Source organism: Salmo trutta, chromosome 17 (assembly GCF_901001165.1).
Source record: "Salmo trutta chromosome 17, fSalTru1.1, whole genome shotgun sequence".
In the NCBI taxonomy this organism is placed as follows: domain Eukaryota; kingdom Metazoa; phylum Chordata; class Actinopteri; order Salmoniformes; family Salmonidae; genus Salmo; species Salmo trutta.
Genome location: NC_042973.1, coordinates 14,442,733 through 14,461,880, shown reverse-complemented (window position 1 = coordinate 14,461,880; position 19,148 = coordinate 14,442,733). Strand labels below are relative to the sequence as shown.

Here is a 19,148-nt window from a genome sequence, read left to right as displayed (position 1 = left end):
TAGTAGAGAGAATGATTTATTTCAGCTTTTCTTTCTTTCATCACATTCCCAGTGGGTCAGAAGTTTACATACACTCAATTAGTATTTGGTAGCATTGCCTTTAAATTGTTTAACTGGGGTCAAACGTTTCGGGTAGCCTTCCACAAGCTTCCCACAATAAGTTGGGTGAATTCTGGCCCATTCCTCCTGACAGAGCTGGTGTAAGTGAGTCAGGTTTGTAGGCCTCCCTGCTCGAACACGCCTTTTCAGTTCTGCCCACAAATTTTCTAAAGGATTGAGGTCAGGGCTTTGTGATGGCCACTCCAATACCTTGACTTTGTTGTCCTTAAGCCATTTTTCCACAACTTTGGAAGTATGCTTGGGGTCATTGTCTACTTGGAAGACCCATTTGCGACCAAGCTTTAACTTCCTGACTGATGTCTTGAGATGTTGCTTCAATATATCCACATAATTTCCCTTCCTCATGATGCCATCTATTTTGTGAAGTGCACCAGTGCCTCCTGCAGCAAAGCACCCCCACAACATGATGCTGCCACCCCCATGCTTCACGGTTGGGATAGTGATCTTCGGCTAGCAAGCCTCTCCCTTTTTCCTCCAAACATAACGACGGTCATTATGGCCAAACGGGTCTATTTTTGTTTCATCAGACCAGAGGACATTTCTCCAAAAAGTACAATCTTTGTCCCCATGTAGAGTTGCAAACCGTAGTCTGGCTTTTTATGGCGGTTTTGGAGCAGTGGCTTCTTCCTTGCTGAGCGGCCTTTCAGGTTATGTCGATATAGGACTCGTTTTACTGTGGATATAGATACTTTTGTACCTGTTTCCTCCAGCATCTTCACAAGGTCCTTTGCTGTTGTTCTGGGATTGATTTGCACTTTTTGCACCAAAGTACGTTCATCTCTAGGAGACAGAACGTGTCTCCTTCCTGAGTGGTATGACGACTGTGTGGTCCCATGGTGTTTAGACTTGCGTACTATTGTTTGTACAGATGAATGTGGTTCCTTCAGGCGTTTGGAAATTGCTCCCAAGGATGAACCAGACTTGTGGAGGTCTTGGCTGATTTCTTTTGATTTTCCAATGATGTCAAGCAAAGAGGCACTGAGTTTGAAGGTAGGCCTTGAAATACATCCACAGGTACACCTCCAATTGACTGAAATTATGTCAATCAGCCTATCAGAAGCTTCTAAAGCCATGACATCATTTTCTGGAATTTTCCAAGCTGTTTAAAGGCACAGTCAATTTAGTGTATGTAAACTTCTGACCCACTGGAATTGTGATATAGTGAATTATAAGTGAAATAATCTGTCTGTAAACAATTGTTGGAAAAATTACTTGTGTCATGCACAAAGTAGATGTCCTAACTGACTTGCCAAAATTATAGTTTGTTAACAAGAAATTTGTGGAGCGGTTGAAAAATGAGTTTTAATGACTCCAACCAAAGTGTATGTAAACTTCCGACTTCGAATGTATGTTCCTATATGATGTGAACTGTTGAATTTTATTTTGATACTGCTTTGCGAGACAGGAATAACCCACACACAATATACTCCTGTAGTCTCAGTGAGATGTTATTGAAGGTTTTCATTGAACTGGTGATGGACTTGATGTATGAGGGGTCAAATAAAATTGTATTTGTCACGTGCCTAATACAACTGGTGTAGACTTTACCATGAAATGCTTGCTTACAAGCCCTTTCCAACGATGTAGAGTTAAAAAATTATTCTAAAAAGAAAAATAGTAACACAAGAGGAATAGAATACACAAGAATGGAGCTATATACAGGGAATACCAGATCAATGTGCAGGGGCACAAGGTATTTGAAGTAGATACTGTATGTCCACATCGCATGGAGTCAAAATCTGACTTTACCGAAAACTGGCACAAAAGCTACTTACAGTATGAGTATTCATACGAAGTAAGATACTTTGATGACAGGACTTTTGCTTATGTGCCATGTGTAAGTCATTGTCAAGCCCGACTCACTGACACCATGCCATCTGTTGATAGTGAGCAGTTATTGTGAGCTTTAGCACATTACAAAAGGGTCACAGTACACTTTGAAGTGAACTATAAACGCATTATGACCTTTTTGTTCATTCTGGTCAGTCTAGGGGGTTTCCAACCTCTGGTCTAGGCGGCAACATCAGTCTATTCTTCCTCTATGCCCAGGGAGGAGCTGACTCACTGGGTGCCACACTACAAAGCTCATTCTCCCTCAGTCCCAGGAGAAACCAAGCTTTGATCTCTTTACCTGGAGCAGAAGAATACTGCAACTTTTGATGAGCGTCATTGAAATGGTTAATGGCTGCTGCCTGCAAACACACATGTATCAAACATTCACCTTTCAACTTCTCCTCTGATGCACCTGTCCCAGCGGCTGTTTGAGGTTGCAGGAGTCAGAGAGAGGCAAACACTAACACACATAGAGACACACACACACAAGGGGGAACCCGACATAGAGCATGAATTGCAATTTGTGCTTCCATCTCTCCTGTCTGTTTTCTGCAGCGAAGCGAATTAGCAACGTGTCAGGGAGGGTTACGGAAACGGGCACCCCAATTTTGAATGGGTATGTAGTGGTAATCAAACCAAGGCCTTTGAAACAGGTGGTTTGAAATCGTCCCTCTTATCCGGTGATATTGCTTTTTGAGTCAAAGAGTGGCTAGGGAGAGCATAAGCTTGAAGCTCACCACAGTTTTTGTTTCATGGAAAAAAAAGGGATTTAAAAGATAACCAGTTGAAAAGATAACCACTTTTCTCCATCCTTTAACATACAGAGTGTGTTTGAATTTCAATCAGTGAGTAGAGTTGCATTCTCTCAGTGTTTCAAAAAGAAAATCCTTTAGGGTGTCCATATGTTACTCAGTCATTTGTTTTGGTTCTGACTTTTTCTTTGTAATTTTTTGGAAATGAATGATTCATAATGCCTTTATAAGCCCTACATGCTTCACAACTTAATAACCACATTTCATACTGTTCTAATTCTCAGAGTAATAACACAACGGACATTATGAAATCTTAAACAAGTTTATTCTACCCAAAGGGTCAATACAGCTGCATTCAGACAAAACATGTTTCCACCACCACAAGTATATATACTCCAATTTAGGCCCTCCTCCTCCTCTCCAATCCTTACATCTATTATGGTTCGGCAGGAAGAGGGTAATAGGGTAATAAACCATAATTTCTCCCTTAATAAGAGGATCTGACCTGACCTCAACCCCTCATTTGCCTAACCCACAGATGTCCATCCATATCCCCTATAGCAATCCTGTGACTTCCTCCTGTCCACACATTCCAAAGCCATCTGGCTCCTACAGATAACCATTAACTTCTGATGTAAAAACTAGTCTCTTTCACTCCTTAGATACTATACTTCTGAGTATAACAATGTTCCAAGTTTAACCCAGAATCTAACAATACTGAAGAGATTGTGAAGGCCATATGTAGATTGCTGTGCCAAATGTAACCACTATGTCATATTCCAACAAAGTTGTGCTTTGCAAAGGGTGAGCAATGCTATGTTTGATTATAGCAATTGTGAGACTCATGCTCCAGTCCTTTTCTTTGGATCTGACACGGTTTCTGATTCTTTCTCTCTCTCTCTCCTCCCAGAACCGCTTCCACCTACAGATGGTTACTCGGATCCCCCCGTCGGGCCTGTCGGAGCTGCTGCTGGCAGTCCTCCAGCGGAGCGGCTGGCAGGAGGGCATGGCCGTGCTGTGCCAGGGTTGGGAGGAGGATGGCCTGCTGGAACTACTGGACCTCCAGAGCCACCTGGGCTGTGGCGCCACCCGTTGGCAACTCCGCGCCCTCCTCAACCTCACCCGTGCTGGCCCAGCAGAATCCCAAATCCAGGACTTCCTTTCAGAACACTTCCGGGGGCAGGGCCCAAGTCAGATCCCACCGCCGGCCGCGGTGCTACTGTTTGGGGGCGACCCAGAGTGTGCGGCGGCGGTGCTGCGGAGCGCCCAGGACTTGGGGCTGACGCTGCCCACGGTGCACTGGGTGCTGGGCTACCCACTGAGCCCCGACGCCCTGCACTCCATCGGCCTGCCCCTGGGTCTGCTGGCCTACGGTGAAGTGGAGCGCAAGCCACTGGACTTCTACATCCGCGACGCACTCCAGCTGGTAGGCCGGGCAGTGTCGGCGGCCACAGTGGTGCGCCCAGACCTGGCGCTAATCCAGAACATGGTCAACTGCTACGACAAACCCAACAAGCACGAGGTGCCCTCCTCCGGACAGTACCTCGCCAGGTAAGGCTGGTTTACTTTGAACCTTTAACTCACAAAGTCTCTGGAGGTTTAAAAGAATAGCTTACACACATACACACAGTCAGACCCAACATTATTGGCACCCTTGATAAAGATTAGCAAAAATATTTTCACCCCTTCATTTTCCATATTTTGGTGTGTTACATCCTGAATTTAAATGGACAAAATATTGAGTTGGTGTTACTGGCCTACACACAATACCCCGTAATGTCAAAGTGGAATTGTGTTTTTAGAATGTTTTACAAATCAATTACAAATGAAAAGCTGAAATGTCTTGAGTCAATAAGTATTCAACCCCTTTGTTATGGCAAGCCTAAATAAGTTCAGGAGTAACATTTTGCTTAACAAGTCACATACAAAAGTTGCATGGACTCTGTGTGGAATAATAGTGTTTAACATTATTTTGGAATGACTGTCTCATCTCTGTACCCCACACATACAATTATCTGTAAGGTCCCTCAGTAGAGCAGTGAATTTCAAACACAGATTTAACCACAAACACCAGGGAGGTTTTTCAATGTCTCGCAAAGAAGAGCACCTCTTGGTAGACGGGTAAAAAAAAACACCCAGTCACTACAAAGATACAGACGTCCTTCCTAACTCAGTTGCCGGAGAGGAAGGAAACCGCTCAGGGATTTTACCATGAGGCCAATGGTGACTTTAAAACAGTTAGAGTTTAATGGCTGTGAAAGGAGAAAACTGAGTATGATTCAACAACATTGTAGTTACTCCACAATACTAACCTACAGTACATGACATAGTGAAAAGAAGGAGGCCTGTACAGAATACAAATATGCCAAAACATGCATCCTGTTTGAAATAAAGTACTAAAGTAAAACTGCAAAAAATGTGGGAAAGAAATGTACTTTTTGTCTTGAGTACAAAGTGTTACGTTTGGGGCAAATCCAACACAACACATTACTGAGTACCACTCTTCGTATTTTCAAGCATGATGGTGGCTGCATCATGTAATGGGTATGCTTGTCATCAGCAAGGACTAGGCAGTTTTCTAGGATAAAAAGAAACGGAATACAGCTAAGCACAGGCAAAATCCTAGAGGAAAAACCTTGTTCAGTCTGCTTTCCAACAGGCACTGGGAGACAAATTCACCTTTCAGCATGACAATAACCTAACACAAGGCCAAATATACATTGGAGTTGCTTACCAAGACAACAGGGAATGTTGCCGAATTACAGTTTTGACTTAAATCTGCTTGAAAATCTATGGCAAGACCTGAAAATGACTGTCTAGCAATGATCAACAACCAATTTGACAGAGCTTGAACAATTTGGAAAATAATAATGTGCAAATTTAGCTTAGTCCAGGTGTGGAAAGCTCTTAGAGACTTACCCAGAAAGACTCACAGCTGTAATCGCTGCCAAAGATGATTCTAACATGTATTGACTCAGGGGGTTGAATACTTAACTAATCAAGATATATTAGTGTTTTATTTTTCATTAATGTTTTACAAATGTTAGCATTTTGTGTAGATCGTTGACAAAAAATTACAATTAAATAAATTTTAATCCCATTTTGTAACACAACATAATGTGGAAAAAGTCAAGGGGTGTGAATATTTTCTGAAGGCATAGATACATACAAAAGTATGTGGAAATTCTTTCAAATTAGTGGATTCGGCTATTTTAGCAACACCCGTTGCTGACAGGTGTATAAAATCGAGTCCACAGCCATGCAATCTCCATAGACAAACATTGTCAGTAGAATGGCCCGTACTGAAGATCTCAGTGACTTTCAACGTGGCACCGTCATAGGATGCCACCTTTCCAACAAGTCATTTCGTCAAATTTATGCCCTGCTAGTGCTGCCCCGGTCAACTGTAAGTGCTGTTACATTAGGAACACCTTCCTAATATTGAGTTGACTCCAACACTCCTACAGTGGTGTCAAGTTGGTTGGATGTCATTTGTGTGGTGGACCATTCTTGTTACACACAGGAAACTGTTGAGCTTGAAAAACCCAGCAGCGTTGCAGTTCTTGACACAAACCAGTGCGCCTGGCACCTACTACCATACCCCCTTCAAAGGCACTTAAATATTTTGTCTTTCCCATTTACCCTCTGAATGGCGCACACACAATCCATGTCTTAATTATGTTTAGGCTTAACAATCCCCTTAATTTACACTGATTGAAGTGGATTTTTAACAAGTGACATCAATAAGGGATCATAGCTTTCAACTGGATTCATCTGGTCAGTCTGTCATGGAAAGAGCAAGTGTTCTTAATGTTTTATGTACTCAGTGTACATACATACACACACACACACACACACACACACACACACACACACACACACACACACACACACACACACACACACACAGTTGTATTGCATTCTGTTGCATCTCCTTTTAGCCAAGTTGTGTCTGAATAGTGTTTTCAGGTCCATGTTATTATAACGGATTGGTTCGTTAAGTGCTGTAGACAGTTAAGTAGTGATTCTCTCCCAGTGTCAGTGTTCGCAGGAGACTGCAAATAGGCCTATCTCTTGCTGAGGTCAGACTGTTCGTCACCCCTAACCACAGAGCAGCTCCTCTAAACACAATGATAGATGCAGCCTCCAGTGTTTGGAGAGAGGCTGGAGTGTGTTTGTACACATACGTACACAGACTCTCTCTCACACACACACACGCACACACAGACAGACAGACAGACAGACAGACAGACAGACAGACACTCTCTCTCTTTCAAACACACACACGCACATGCGCACGCACGCACCCAGCTGGAATACAAACATGAAGTGGAGGAGGGAAGAGTTTTAAGCTTTATTCATGAGTTCCAGTCAGTTGCCTCCCCAACAGGGCAGCCAGGCAGCCAGGCTCCCTTATCAAAAGAGCCCACAGTCCTTTCTGTTTCTGCGTGGCTCAGAGCAGTGCAGAGCGACAGCAGCACACAGCTTTACAACTGCTGTATCTGCCACAAACCAGAGTAACAACAGCTGCGCAACCTAGCCATGCAGCCAGCGTCTCAGCACAAAAACACAATAGAATGAGCTTCAATTGGACCAATTGTAACTAGGCTCAGCTATATCATGTTCGAAAAAACGATACAGCAGAAATGATGCAATAGCTTGTGGGTCTGGAATGCTAGAGCACCATGTTGTATTTATTAATTGGCCGAAAGAGGCAAGTCATTTTGAGCAGTAAGCAGTTAGCACTTCGTTTCAGGAGTAGTGTTTGTTGCCTGGGACTTCAACGCAGAGGAGAAGGATTACAACATTTTGGAAAGCACCCCGTTAGAACTATAATAAAACTATATTCAGTTCTATCAAGTCATTTAAGAGGGCCATCTAACTAATGGGATTGACTGGGTGCCTAGTGCAGAGTAAAGATCGACGATGTCGAGATAACAGCGTTTTGCTCAAGAACAACTCCATGATAATCATAATGTCACCTAGACACATAATTACAGCTACATAACAGAGCAACTATTAGAGAGAGAAGAGGGCTTCAGGGGAGGAAGGAATGGATCATGAGAGAAATGCATGAGGGTTTATGAGAGCGGTAGATAGAAACCTAAAGAGGTTGAGGTGGGGGAGGGGGATGCTTTTAAGTAATTGCAACCTGTGCCTACTGTTAAAGAGGAACACATAGCCTTTCAATGTAATGATGTAATAGCATCCAGCTCATTTTACCTCGTGTGGGGTTGAGGAGAAAGAGGGGAGGAGGGGGGATATAGGCTGAGACAGGGAGAAATTAATGACCTAAAAGGTTTGGAGACAAATTACCTTTTAATTTTCGATGAAAGAAGTTCAGCGGCGATCACATGGCGTCATCTCAGTTATTGATGGCTGCACACATTCATCCTGACACAACATGACTGTCACAGCTACCCTCAGCCAATGGGATTGGCTGGATCTGTATTTCCTGAAGTGACCCCTTCGCTAAGCTAACCGCTAGCGCTAAGCTAAACCACCATGCCGTAATTCATTGAAGGGCTAACCGCTAGGGGCTAGCATTTCACCATGGATCCGAGGCAGAAATGTATGAACTGGGGCAGGTTTTCACATGGAAATTAACTACTCACTAGCTCAACTAAGCAGAGCCTGGCGTTCAGAGTCTGTGATGAGGCCAAAAAGGTGTCAGCCAGAAAGATAGCCAATCCTAGCCATGGGGAAATGACTAGCTGTCAATCAGGGCGGTGATGGTATACACTGTTGGCCTTGCTGCAGGTGCAGGACGGATTAGTTTGGCTTCAATAGATGCCAATCCTGCTTTTGACATGTTGTGCTACAGTAGCTAAGGTGCCTGTCTGGCTTGTGCTGTAGGTCAGGTGTGGAGAGAAGAGGTGTAGGTGGTTACAGTCAGATCACAGGCAGAAATGTATTTTCACTGTGCATTTCCTGAAGTGAGTTTGATACTGTACAGTCTGACTCACTATCCCTGTGGCCAGAAGTCCATGTGCCCCTCCCCCCGCCACCACACCATAGAAATCATCTATAGGAAATGCAATATCTTGGGGCCCAAATGCATGCACTAAATAGCCTGAAGGGTAATGAAGTCCTGTAATCTAATGTGATCTCCTCTGGCTTATAGGTTCCTGTCCAACACGTCGTTCTCAGGGCTGACGGGGCCAGTGTCGGTGCAGAGGAACCTATCCCGAGTTCTCACCTCTCAGCGATTCCACATCTGGAGCCTGCAGCGGGACGTGGTGGGCCAGCCCACCTGGGTGACAGTGGGCAGCTGGGAGGGGGGCCGCCTGGAGGTGGAGGACCAGGGCCTGTGGCAAGGGCACAATGGCAAGGGCCATGGCCGGGGGGAAGGCCAGGGGGGGCGGGGTGGGGGCCGGTGGCGAGCCGGCAGTCCTGTGGCAGGCAGCCGGGTGCGGGTAGTCACCCTAGTGGAGCACCCCTTCGTATTCACGCGGGAGGTGGATGAGGACGGGAACTGTCCGGCAGGACAGTACTGCCTGGACGCAGGGACAAACAGCTCAGACATGCTGGAGCGCTACTTCAGTGAGCGTGCCACGGGCAACTCTACCTTCCTGCCCACGGACTACGGCAAGTGTTGTTACGGATACTGCATAGACCTGCTGGAGAAAATGTCAGAGGACATGCGCTTCGAGTACGACCTGTACATCGTGGGCGACGGGAAGTACGGTGCATCGAAAAGCGGCCGCTGGACTGGGCTGGTGGGTGACCTGCTCAATGGCGTGGCCGACATGGCCGTCACCTCATTCAGCATTAACTCAGTACGCAGCCGTGTCATCGACTTCACCTCGCCCTTCTTCTCCACCTCGCTGGGCATCCTGGTGCGCAGCAAGGACACGGCGGCGCCCATCGGCGCCTTCATGTGGCCCCTGCATTGGTCTATGTGGGTGGGCATCTTCGTGGCACTGCATATCACCGCCCTCTTCCTCACCCTCTATGAGTGGAAGAGCCCATTTGGCATGACGCCACACGGACGCAACCGCCTGCGTGTCTTCTCCTACTCGTCTGCGCTCAACCTGTGCTACGCCATTCTGTTTGGCCGCACGGTCTCCAGCAAGACGCCCAAGTGCTGGACGGGTCGGTTTCTGATGAACCTGTGGGCCATCTTCTGCCTGCTGGTGCTGTCCAGCTACACAGCCAACCTGGCCGCCGTCATGGTCGGCGAGAAGACCTTCGAAGAGCTCTCGGGGATCCACGACGCCAAGGTGAGTATTTGTTTTCATTATTAACTCTTCTCTCCCACCACAATCTCTTTCTCCTTCACCCTCTATCTCTCTAATCTTCCCTCTCTCTCCCTCCCTGCCTCCTCTCCCTTCATCCCTTCCCCCTCTGCCTTCCTCCCTTCCACCCCAGCTCCACCACCCATCCCATGGTTTCCGGTTTGGCACGGTGAGGGAGAGCAGCGCTGAGGAGTACATGAAGAAGAGTTTCCCAGAGATGCACGAGTACATGAGGCGCTACAATGAGCCCACCACACCCGATGGAGTGTCCACCCTCAAGTAAGAGATCACAACCCTACTTCTGGAGAGCTACAGGGTGTGCAAGCTTTTGTTCCAGCCCTACACTCACATACCCGATTCAGCTAATAATGGTCCTAATGAGCAGCTGCTTAGTAGAATCAGGTGTGTTCGAGTGGGGCTGGGACAAAAAGCCTGCACCTGCAGTATCACTCCTAGAGTAGGATTGTCCATGGCACCTTTGAGCTACATCCATAGAAATACTATTTAAAGGCACATTAACCTGTTTGATTGTATCCATGGGTGTTTATACGTGTTATCTAAGCTATTTGGCCAGAGGTGGATCAAGTCGAGCACAGAGTAGATAGATACTTTCTCTGTCAGCTCTGTCTTCATCTGGGAGAAGTGTTTGTTGTGTTCCTCAGAGAAAGGTCTGTCATCAAGGAAGACAGAAGAGAAAGGCAAAGGAGAGGAGAGGCCAGTGGTATTGCTTCAAAACAAGATCAAATGGGAAAGGGAGCACACACAAACAAACTGTCTCTCTACGCGTGTTGTCTGACTCTCTAGAGACACAAGGCTGCAAAGTTGAACCTCAGGTGGAAGAAGAAGGGTTATAGTTCAATTTAGACCAAGAGAGAGAAGACAACTGTCATTTGAGCTTGTGATTGTGTAGACTGTGGATCCTCCTATTTTATCTTAGTTTTGTAAGATATTTTGACAAGGTTAGCCAGTAGCCACATAGACATGTTTGCATATTGTGTTACAAAATAACTTAGAAAACAAAGATTGTTGGAGTTTTGTGATGTAGACACAGGGAGTCTAGAAGCAAGTGCAGTGTTAGTTTAATGAAAACTAACACAACACAAGCCTCTAACAAGGAAAACATAACCAATACTACCTGAAGAGTGATCCCAGGGACTAATAGATAAAGGGGGAGTAATCAGGGTAGTGATCAAGTCCAGGTGTGTCTCATGAGGCGCAGGTGTGCGTAATGAGGGTTGCCAAGTGTGCGTAATGATGGGTTGCCAGGACCGGTGGTCAGTAAACCGGTAATGTCGAGCGCCGGAGAGGGGAGTAGACGTGACAGTACCTCCCTGACTCGCGGCTCCAGCCGCAGGATGACACCAGCCAAGGGGGCGGCCCCGAGGGCAAGGAGCGGGCCGGTCTGGATGGGGAAGGTGGAAATCTCGGATGATGTTGGGATCTAGAATGTCGTCCACCAGAACCCAACACTGCTCCTCTGGACCATACCCCTCCCAGTCCACCAGGTACTGGAGCCGACCCCACGATGTCGGGAGTCTAGGAGGGATCTGATGGCATAGGCGGGACCTCCTTCGATATCCAGGGGAGGCGGAAGGGTGTCGTGGGAGGCGGCTTCAGCCAGGGGAACCACTGGCCTGAAGAGGGAGACATGAAAAGAGGGTGAGATTCGGTAGTTAGTGGGGAGCTGTAATCTATATGTCACCTTGTTGACCCTCCGGAGAACCTTGAACGGCCCCACAAACCGGGGGCTCAGTTTCTTACAGGGCAGGCGGACTGGGAGGTTCCTGGTGGAGAGCCAGATGCAATCACCAGGATGAAACACGGGAGCCTCACTGAAGTGGCGATCCGCCTGCTTCTTCTGGTGGCGGACGGCACGCTGGAGCCTCACGTAGGCATCGTTCCAAACATCTTCTGCGTGCCTGAACCATTCGTCCACCGCAGGAGCTTTGGTCTGGCTCGGGGTCCATGGAGCCAGGGCCGGCTGATAACCCAGAACACACTGGAAGGGAGTCAGCCCGGTGGAGGAGTGACGCAATGAATTCTGGGTGTAATCCGCCCAGGAAAGGAATCAGACCCACTCTCCCTGCCGGTCCTGGCAGTGACTCCTCAGAAAGCTCCCTAGCTCCTGGTTCATCATCTCCATCTGCCTGTTAGACTGAGGCCGGTATCCGGAAGTGATCCCCAGCTTCTCCATGAAGGTTTTCCATACCTGTGAAGTGAATTGGGGGCCACGGTTGGAGACAATGTCTTCCGGCACTATGGCCTTTCGAAGGACCTGCTGGAACAGTGCCTCAGAGACCTGGAGAGTGGTAGGAAAACCAGAAAGAGGGACAAAACAGCAGGATTTAGAGAATTTGTCCACAACCACTAAAATGGTGGTGAAACCATCAGAGGAGGGGAGAACAGTGACAAAATCTATGGACAGATGTGACGGGAAGGGGAAGTAGTTTCCCTGCTGGAACGTGAAGGGGAGTTTTGGATTGAGTACATACTGAACATGAGTTGACATAGTGGGCGACGTCCTGTGCCAAAGTGGGACACCAGTATTTATCAGAAAGGGATTGGATGGTGCGGGTGATACCTGGATATCCAGCGGCGAGGGATGTGTGTGCCCAGGTCAACAGCTGATCTCTCACCTCCGCAGGGACGTAGATGCGCTCTGGAGGGCAGGTGGTTGGAGAGCGGGTTCCCTCTCTAGAGCTAGGCAGATGTCCACATCTACTTCCCACAACACTGGGCCAACGATACGGGAGGAACGATTGATGAGCTAAAGGGCACTCACAGGACCCTCCACCGACGTTGAACCACAGGGTGTGGGAAAGCAGTTCCTCCGACATCCTGGTCCTTAGGCGATGATTCTCATCTTAGACCAGGAGATGGTGGGTTTATGAAGTTGAAGCCACGGGAGGCCGAGGATGACTTTGTGCAGAGGTGATGAGAAAGGGAAGGCTTTGTGGGTGCTGTGACGTGCGTAATAGTGCCGGGTCCCCACTGTCATTTATCCAGGGCTCAGACCAAACAAGAAGAGGAGAGCAGGTACACGGTGATGTTGAGGGAGGAGACAAGGGCCTAGTCGATGAAATTCCCTGCAGACAGTTCCGTCAGGTACTTACAACTAAACGGAAAACAACTACCCATAAAAAAACATAGGAAAAACAGGCTGCCTAAGTATGGCTTCCAATCAGAGACAACGATAGACACCTGCCTCTGATTGGAAACCATACCCGGCCAAAACATAGAACACAAAACATAGAATGCCCACCCACCTATCACACCCTGGCCTAGCTAAACAGAGAAAACACAGCTCTCCTAGGTCAGAGCATGACAGTAACGTAGACCCAGGGAGTCTGGAAGCAAGTGTAGTGTGATTTTAATGAAAACAACCATGGAAGGAATACAAAACATGAGCAGCGTGTAACAAGGAAAACATAAACAATACTACCTGAAGCGGTGTGCGTAATGACGGTTGCCAGGTGTGAATAATGATGGGTTGCCAGGACCAGTGGTTAGTAAACCGGCGACATTGAGCGCCAGAGAGGGGGAGCGGGAGTAGACGTGACAAGTTTATCCCTTCTGGAATAAGAGTCCACTCTTCTAAGTGGATGGTTTGATGGATGGTTTGATTAAACAGCCAAAGCGAAAATTGCTAGTAATATCCACTGTTGATTTCTTACCCAAGAGGTCATCCCCTCCTTACAATTGAATCTGAAGTCAGAGGACTCCAAAGCTGACACATTTGATAATGTGCAGTTTTGACATCTTGAACATCCATTATGATAGTTCCCATGACCCATAATCCTCTCTGGTTCAGCTGATGTGCCTAGTCAGGAGTCAGCATCATAATGGAAGTTGAGTGCCTGATTTGGGCACTGTACTCTGTCTGCATTCATTCCGGTTTTATTTGGTCAGACAGGCGATTAATATGTGACAATAAAACGTATATCTAATGGCTTTGCTTTACCCTTCTCCTTCTGTCCAATTTCCCTGGAGGACTGATTCTGAGCCCCCCATTTACACTGAGACATGAAGTATAAGCATGATGGTGACGAGAGCCATGTGCTGAATCTGGAATGAGGGAGGACATAGCCTTTTTGATGTGTGGTGCATAGGATTGAGACATGGTCAATTTCAAACTTGACCTGTTTGGTTTGTGGTTTGCAACGATTAGGACGTGGCCTAGTTGGTGTGTTGTGATTGGGACGTGGCCTATTTGTTGTGTTGTGATTGGGACGTGACCTGTTTGGTGTGTGGTGATTGGGACGTGGCCTGTTTGTTGTGTTGTGATTGTGACGTGGCCTATTTGTTGTGTTGTGATTGGGACGTGACCTATTTGGTGTTTTATGATTTGGCCTGTTTGGTGTGTGGTGATTGGGATGTGACCTGTTTGGTGTGTGGTGATTGGGACGTGACCTGTTTGGTGTGTGGTGATTGGGACGTGACCTGTTTGGTGTGTGGTGATTGGGACGTGGCCTATTTGTTGTGTTGTGATTGGGACGTGACCTATTTGGTGTTTTATGATTTGGCCTGTTTGGTGTGTGGTGATTGGGACGTGACCTGTTTGGTGTGTGGTGATTGGGACGTGGCCTGTTTGGTGTTTTATGATTTGGCCTGTTTGGTGTGTGGTGATTGGGACGTGGCCTGTTTGGTGTGTGGTGATTGGGACGTGGCCTGTTTGGTGTGTGGTGATTGGGACGTGGCCTGTTTGGTGTGTGGTGATTGGGATGTGTATAACCCCTTCTCCCTGTGTGTTGAAGGGTAGATCCCCCTCAGCTTGATGCCTTCATCATGGACAAGGCCCTGCTGGACTACGAGGTGTCCATCGACGCAGACTGCAAGCTGCTCACTGTGGGCAAGCCCTTCGCCATCGAAGGTAAGAAACCACCCGTCCACCCTGACACTGTATTGTTTTGACAGCCCCCAGACTTGATGGCTCTAGAGCCATTGCCTGTCTGTGTGTCTGTGTGTCTGTCTGCCTCTATGTGTGTGTGTGTGTGTCTGTGTGTCTGTCTGCCTCTATGTGTGTGTGTGTGTGTGTGTCTGTCTGTCTGTCTGTGTCTATCTGTCTGTCTGTCTGTCTGTCTGTCTGTCTGTCTGTCTGTCTGTCTGTCTGTCTGTCTGTCTGTCTGTCTGTCTGTCTGTCTGTCTGTCTGTCTGTCTGTCTGTCTGTCTGTCTGTCTGTCTGTCTGTCTGTCTGTCTGTCTGTCTGTCTGTCTGTCTGTCTGTCTATGTGTGTGTGTGTGCGCTTTCTGAAGTGCCCTGGTAGGTAGGCAGGCATGCACTTGCTTGAATGTGTGTTTGGATTCCCTGTCCTCTCCCTGTTTTCTAGTTAATCTCAAATTCACATTCTTTTCATTTGAATATGTATTATTCAAATATATTCATTGCTATTTTGTCTGAACCAACATCACACCCATGTTTCTGAGAGCCTGTGCAGGATTATGGGGAGTAAGTGGAAACGGCCTCCTGCGGTTCGCCTTTCTGTGTTTGTCTTTCTGCATTGCTGCTCCCTTATTGTCAACGCATTAAGGTTCACTTTTCACTGTCAATCTTTTTTAGAGCAGTTCCGGTAGGTGTTATGGGTTCTGGTGACCCACAGGGTGTTATGGGTGACCCACAGGGTGTTATGGGTTCTGGTGACCCACAGGGTGTGCAGGGAACAGTGTGAAACAGGGACGTACTATCTAAACTTGTCCAATAAGAAACATGTTTTAATTTTCCATTGCAAAATGTTATTTGTTTGCCATAATAACACAAGCCTAATTCAGTTCACCAAGGACATGATGAGTACTTGATAGCAGATGTATTGTGCAGGGATAGAAGAACGTAATGAGTACTTGATAGCAGATGTATTGTGCAGGGATAGAAGAACGTGATGAGTACTTGATAGCAGATGTATTGTGCAGGGATAGAAGAACGTGATGAGTACTTGATAGCAGATGTATTGTGCAGGGATAGAAGAACGTGATGAGTACTTGATAGCAGATGTATTGTGCAGGGATAGAAGAACGTGATGAGTACTTGATAGCAGATGTATTGTGCAGGGATAGAAGAATAGACAGCACACCTTATGGGTGTCTTGAACCAGGATTGAAAAGCATTGTTTCAGAGAAGTATCCCTCCAGGCTAAAGTGGGGGCTGTTGAAATCAGTGAGGTTGCACAATTTTGGGGGGTTCCTGCGTTGGAATTCTGCTTATATCACGCTATACCACAATAAACATACAGTTCAAATGCAACGACTCCAAGACCATTGAGTGCTTTTGAAGTGACAGGTTGCCACTAAAGCAAGGCCATTTGACAATGAATATAGGCTACAAGATAGATAGGGTAATTCACCTATTCCAAACAGCCTATGTGAATGAATGTGAACAGAACAAACTAGCGGTAGGTGTACTATAGGCCTACAATGTAAATATCAGATCGATAAAGGCATGACACAATCTATATTTAGCCTATTTACGCTTCAAACATGGAAAATCATGCAGCTCATAAATTCAGCAACACATTGCGATATGGCACAATACACTTCTGTGGATCGAATTCAACCCACCCACGTAATCATTTAATCAATGCCTGCCCACTCTAAACATGTTTCCAATACGTACAGTTCCATTTACAACCAAGCAATAGGCTACCATAAAAACAGAATATAGACTATTTCTATGATGAAACATATCGATATGTAGCTATACCCAGGGGCGTCATTTGGGTTCTTGCATTGGAATTATATTGAATTCTGCTTATATCACGCTATACCACTATAAACATAAAAGTTAAAATGCAGAGACCATTGAGTGCTTTTGACCAAGAAGTGACACATCTACTGTAACCCAGTAGATGTATTCCAGCCACTCTCTTCCTATGAACCAGTTGCTATTAAATGAAGGTTTCTGGGCAGAAAACCTGCAGCAAGGGTAGGATTCAAGAGGCTAGTCTGGGCTGGCTCCTCTGTTCCAAAACATGGGTAGGATTCAATAGGCCAGTCTGGGCTGGCTCCTCTGTTCCAAAACATGGGTAGGATTCAATAGGCTAGTCTGGGCCGGCTCCTCTGTTCCAAAACATGGGTAGGATTCAATAGGCTAGTCTGGGCCGGCTCCTCTGTTCCAAAACATGGGTAGGATTCAATAGGCCAGTCTGGGCCGGCTCCTCTGTTCCAAAACATGGGTAGGATTCAATAGGCCAGTCTGGGCCGGCTCCTCTGTTCCAAAACATGGGTAGGGTTCAATAGGCCAGTCTGGGCTGGCTCCTCTGTTCCAAAACATGTCAGGAACAGTCGGAGGTGGAGGTGGAAGTGGCTGTGGAGCCATTATCCTGGCGGTGCTTGTGGAAGGGTTCGTAGGCGCTGCACTTGGTGCTAGCTGGAGCTCGGCAGCATCATCACTGCTGGGCTTGGTGGTGGCCTCGGGGGTTTGATTTCTAATATCCATTGTGGCAGATTAGCTGGTTAGAGCTAAATAGGCTAATAACTAAGACCTTTTACAGCTAGTTAAGAAGCTAACTAAACTCTGTAGTGGTGGGGTGTGAGGCAGAGTTGAGCGAAGCAGCTTCACCTGTGACCCCGTCCTTATAAATCAAAATATTACAGGCGGAGGTGTATCACATCATTCACGTAGCCTACCACGTTATTCACGTAGCCTACCACAGATGAGCAGGGTTTTTCATGATTTTTATGGAAACCCAGAGGAGTCATACCTAACCACCCAGTGGCTTTCCCCTTATCACTCTGGCAGGCTCTCTGTCCATGGTGCAAATAAAGTGCAGATACAGATTTTGCGCCAACCTGTCATTCAAACATTTGAACTTTTTTGCTATTTTTGTATAGGGACATAAAACTAAAACGGGACAAGTTTCAACATTGGGGGCTAACCCGGCCGCGTATCTCTCCCTGACCCTGATTCCCCCAATCTTTCCTTTACTGAGATATACAGTGCATTTGGAAAGTATTCAGACCCCTTCACTTTTTCCACATTTTGTTACGTTACAGCCTTATTCTAAAATGTATTAAATCTTTTTTACCCCATCAATCTACACACAATACCCTATAATGACAAAACAAAAACACACTTTTAGAAATTGTTGCAAATGTAATAAAAATAAAAAACTGAAATATCATATTTACATAAATATTCAGACCTTTTACTCAGTACTTTGTTGAAACACCTTTGGCAACGATTACAGCCTCAAGTCTTCTTGGGTATGATCATACAAGCTTGGCACACCTGTATTTGAGGAGTTTCTCCCATTCTTCTCTGCAGAACCTCTCAAGTTTGATCAGGTTGGATGAGGAGCTTCGCTGCACAGCTCTTTTCAGGTCTCTCCAGAAATGTAAGACCGTGTTCAAGTCCGGGCTCTGGCTGGGCCACTCAAGAACATTCATAGACTTGTCCCAAAGCCACTGCTGCGTTGTCTTGGCTGTGTGCTTAGGGTCGTTGTCCTGTTGGAAGGTGAACCTTTGCCCAAGTCTGAGGTCATGAGCGCAGGTTTTCATCAAGGATCTCTCTGTACTTCGTTCCGTTCATCTTTCCCTTAATCCTGACTAGTCTCCCAGTCACTGCCACTGAACAACATCGCCACAGCGTGATGCTGCAACAACCAGGTTTCACCGTAGGGATGGTATTAGCCAGGTGATGAGCGGTGCCTGGTTTCCTCCAGACATGACGCTTGGCATTCAGGCCAAAGTGTTTAATCTTGGTTTCATCACACCAGAGAATCTTGTTTTAGGCACCTTGTTGCAAACTCCAAGCAAGAGGGGGAGCGGTAATAGGAGGGAAGGGGGAGAGAGGGAAGTGGGAGAGAGGGAAGGGGGAGAGGGGGAACGGTAATAGGATGGAAGGGGGAGAGAGGGAACGGTAATAGGAGGGAAGGGGGAGAGAGGGAACGGTAATAGGAGGGAAGGGGGGAGAGAGGGAACGGTAATAGGAGGAAGGGGGAGAGAGGGAACGGTAATAGGAGGGAAGGGGGGAGAGAGGGAACGGTAATAGGAGGAAGGGGGAGAGAGGGAACGGTAATAGGAGGATGGGGAGAGAGGGAACGGTAATAGGAGGAAGGGGGAGAGAGGGAACGGTAATAGGAGGATGGGGAGAGAGGGAACGGTAATAGGAGGAAGGGGGAGAGAGGGAACGGTAATAGGAGGATGGGGCGTGTTTCGAATCCCTTTTGGCCCTGCAGTCTAAGGGGGATGGATTCGAGACCCGTAACATAACGCCT

At 46.8% G+C, this 19,148-nt stretch overlaps 1 protein-coding gene across 1 annotated transcript in view; it reads left to right on the top strand.

Moving 5' to 3' along the window:
* LOC115151654 (glutamate receptor ionotropic, NMDA 3A-like) overlaps positions 1 to 19,148 on the top strand; it is a 100,618-nt gene that overhangs the window by 63,332 nt on the left and 18,138 nt on the right. Inside the window, exons 2-5 of the mRNA XM_029695775.1 lie at positions 3,616 to 4,256; positions 8,830 to 9,928; positions 10,077 to 10,222; positions 14,698 to 14,813. Coding sequence (XP_029551635.1) covers positions 3,616 to 4,256; positions 8,830 to 9,928; positions 10,077 to 10,222; positions 14,698 to 14,813 — 2,002 coding nt within the window. The remainder of the gene's footprint in view (positions 1 to 3,615; positions 4,257 to 8,829; positions 9,929 to 10,076; positions 10,223 to 14,697; positions 14,814 to 19,148) is intronic.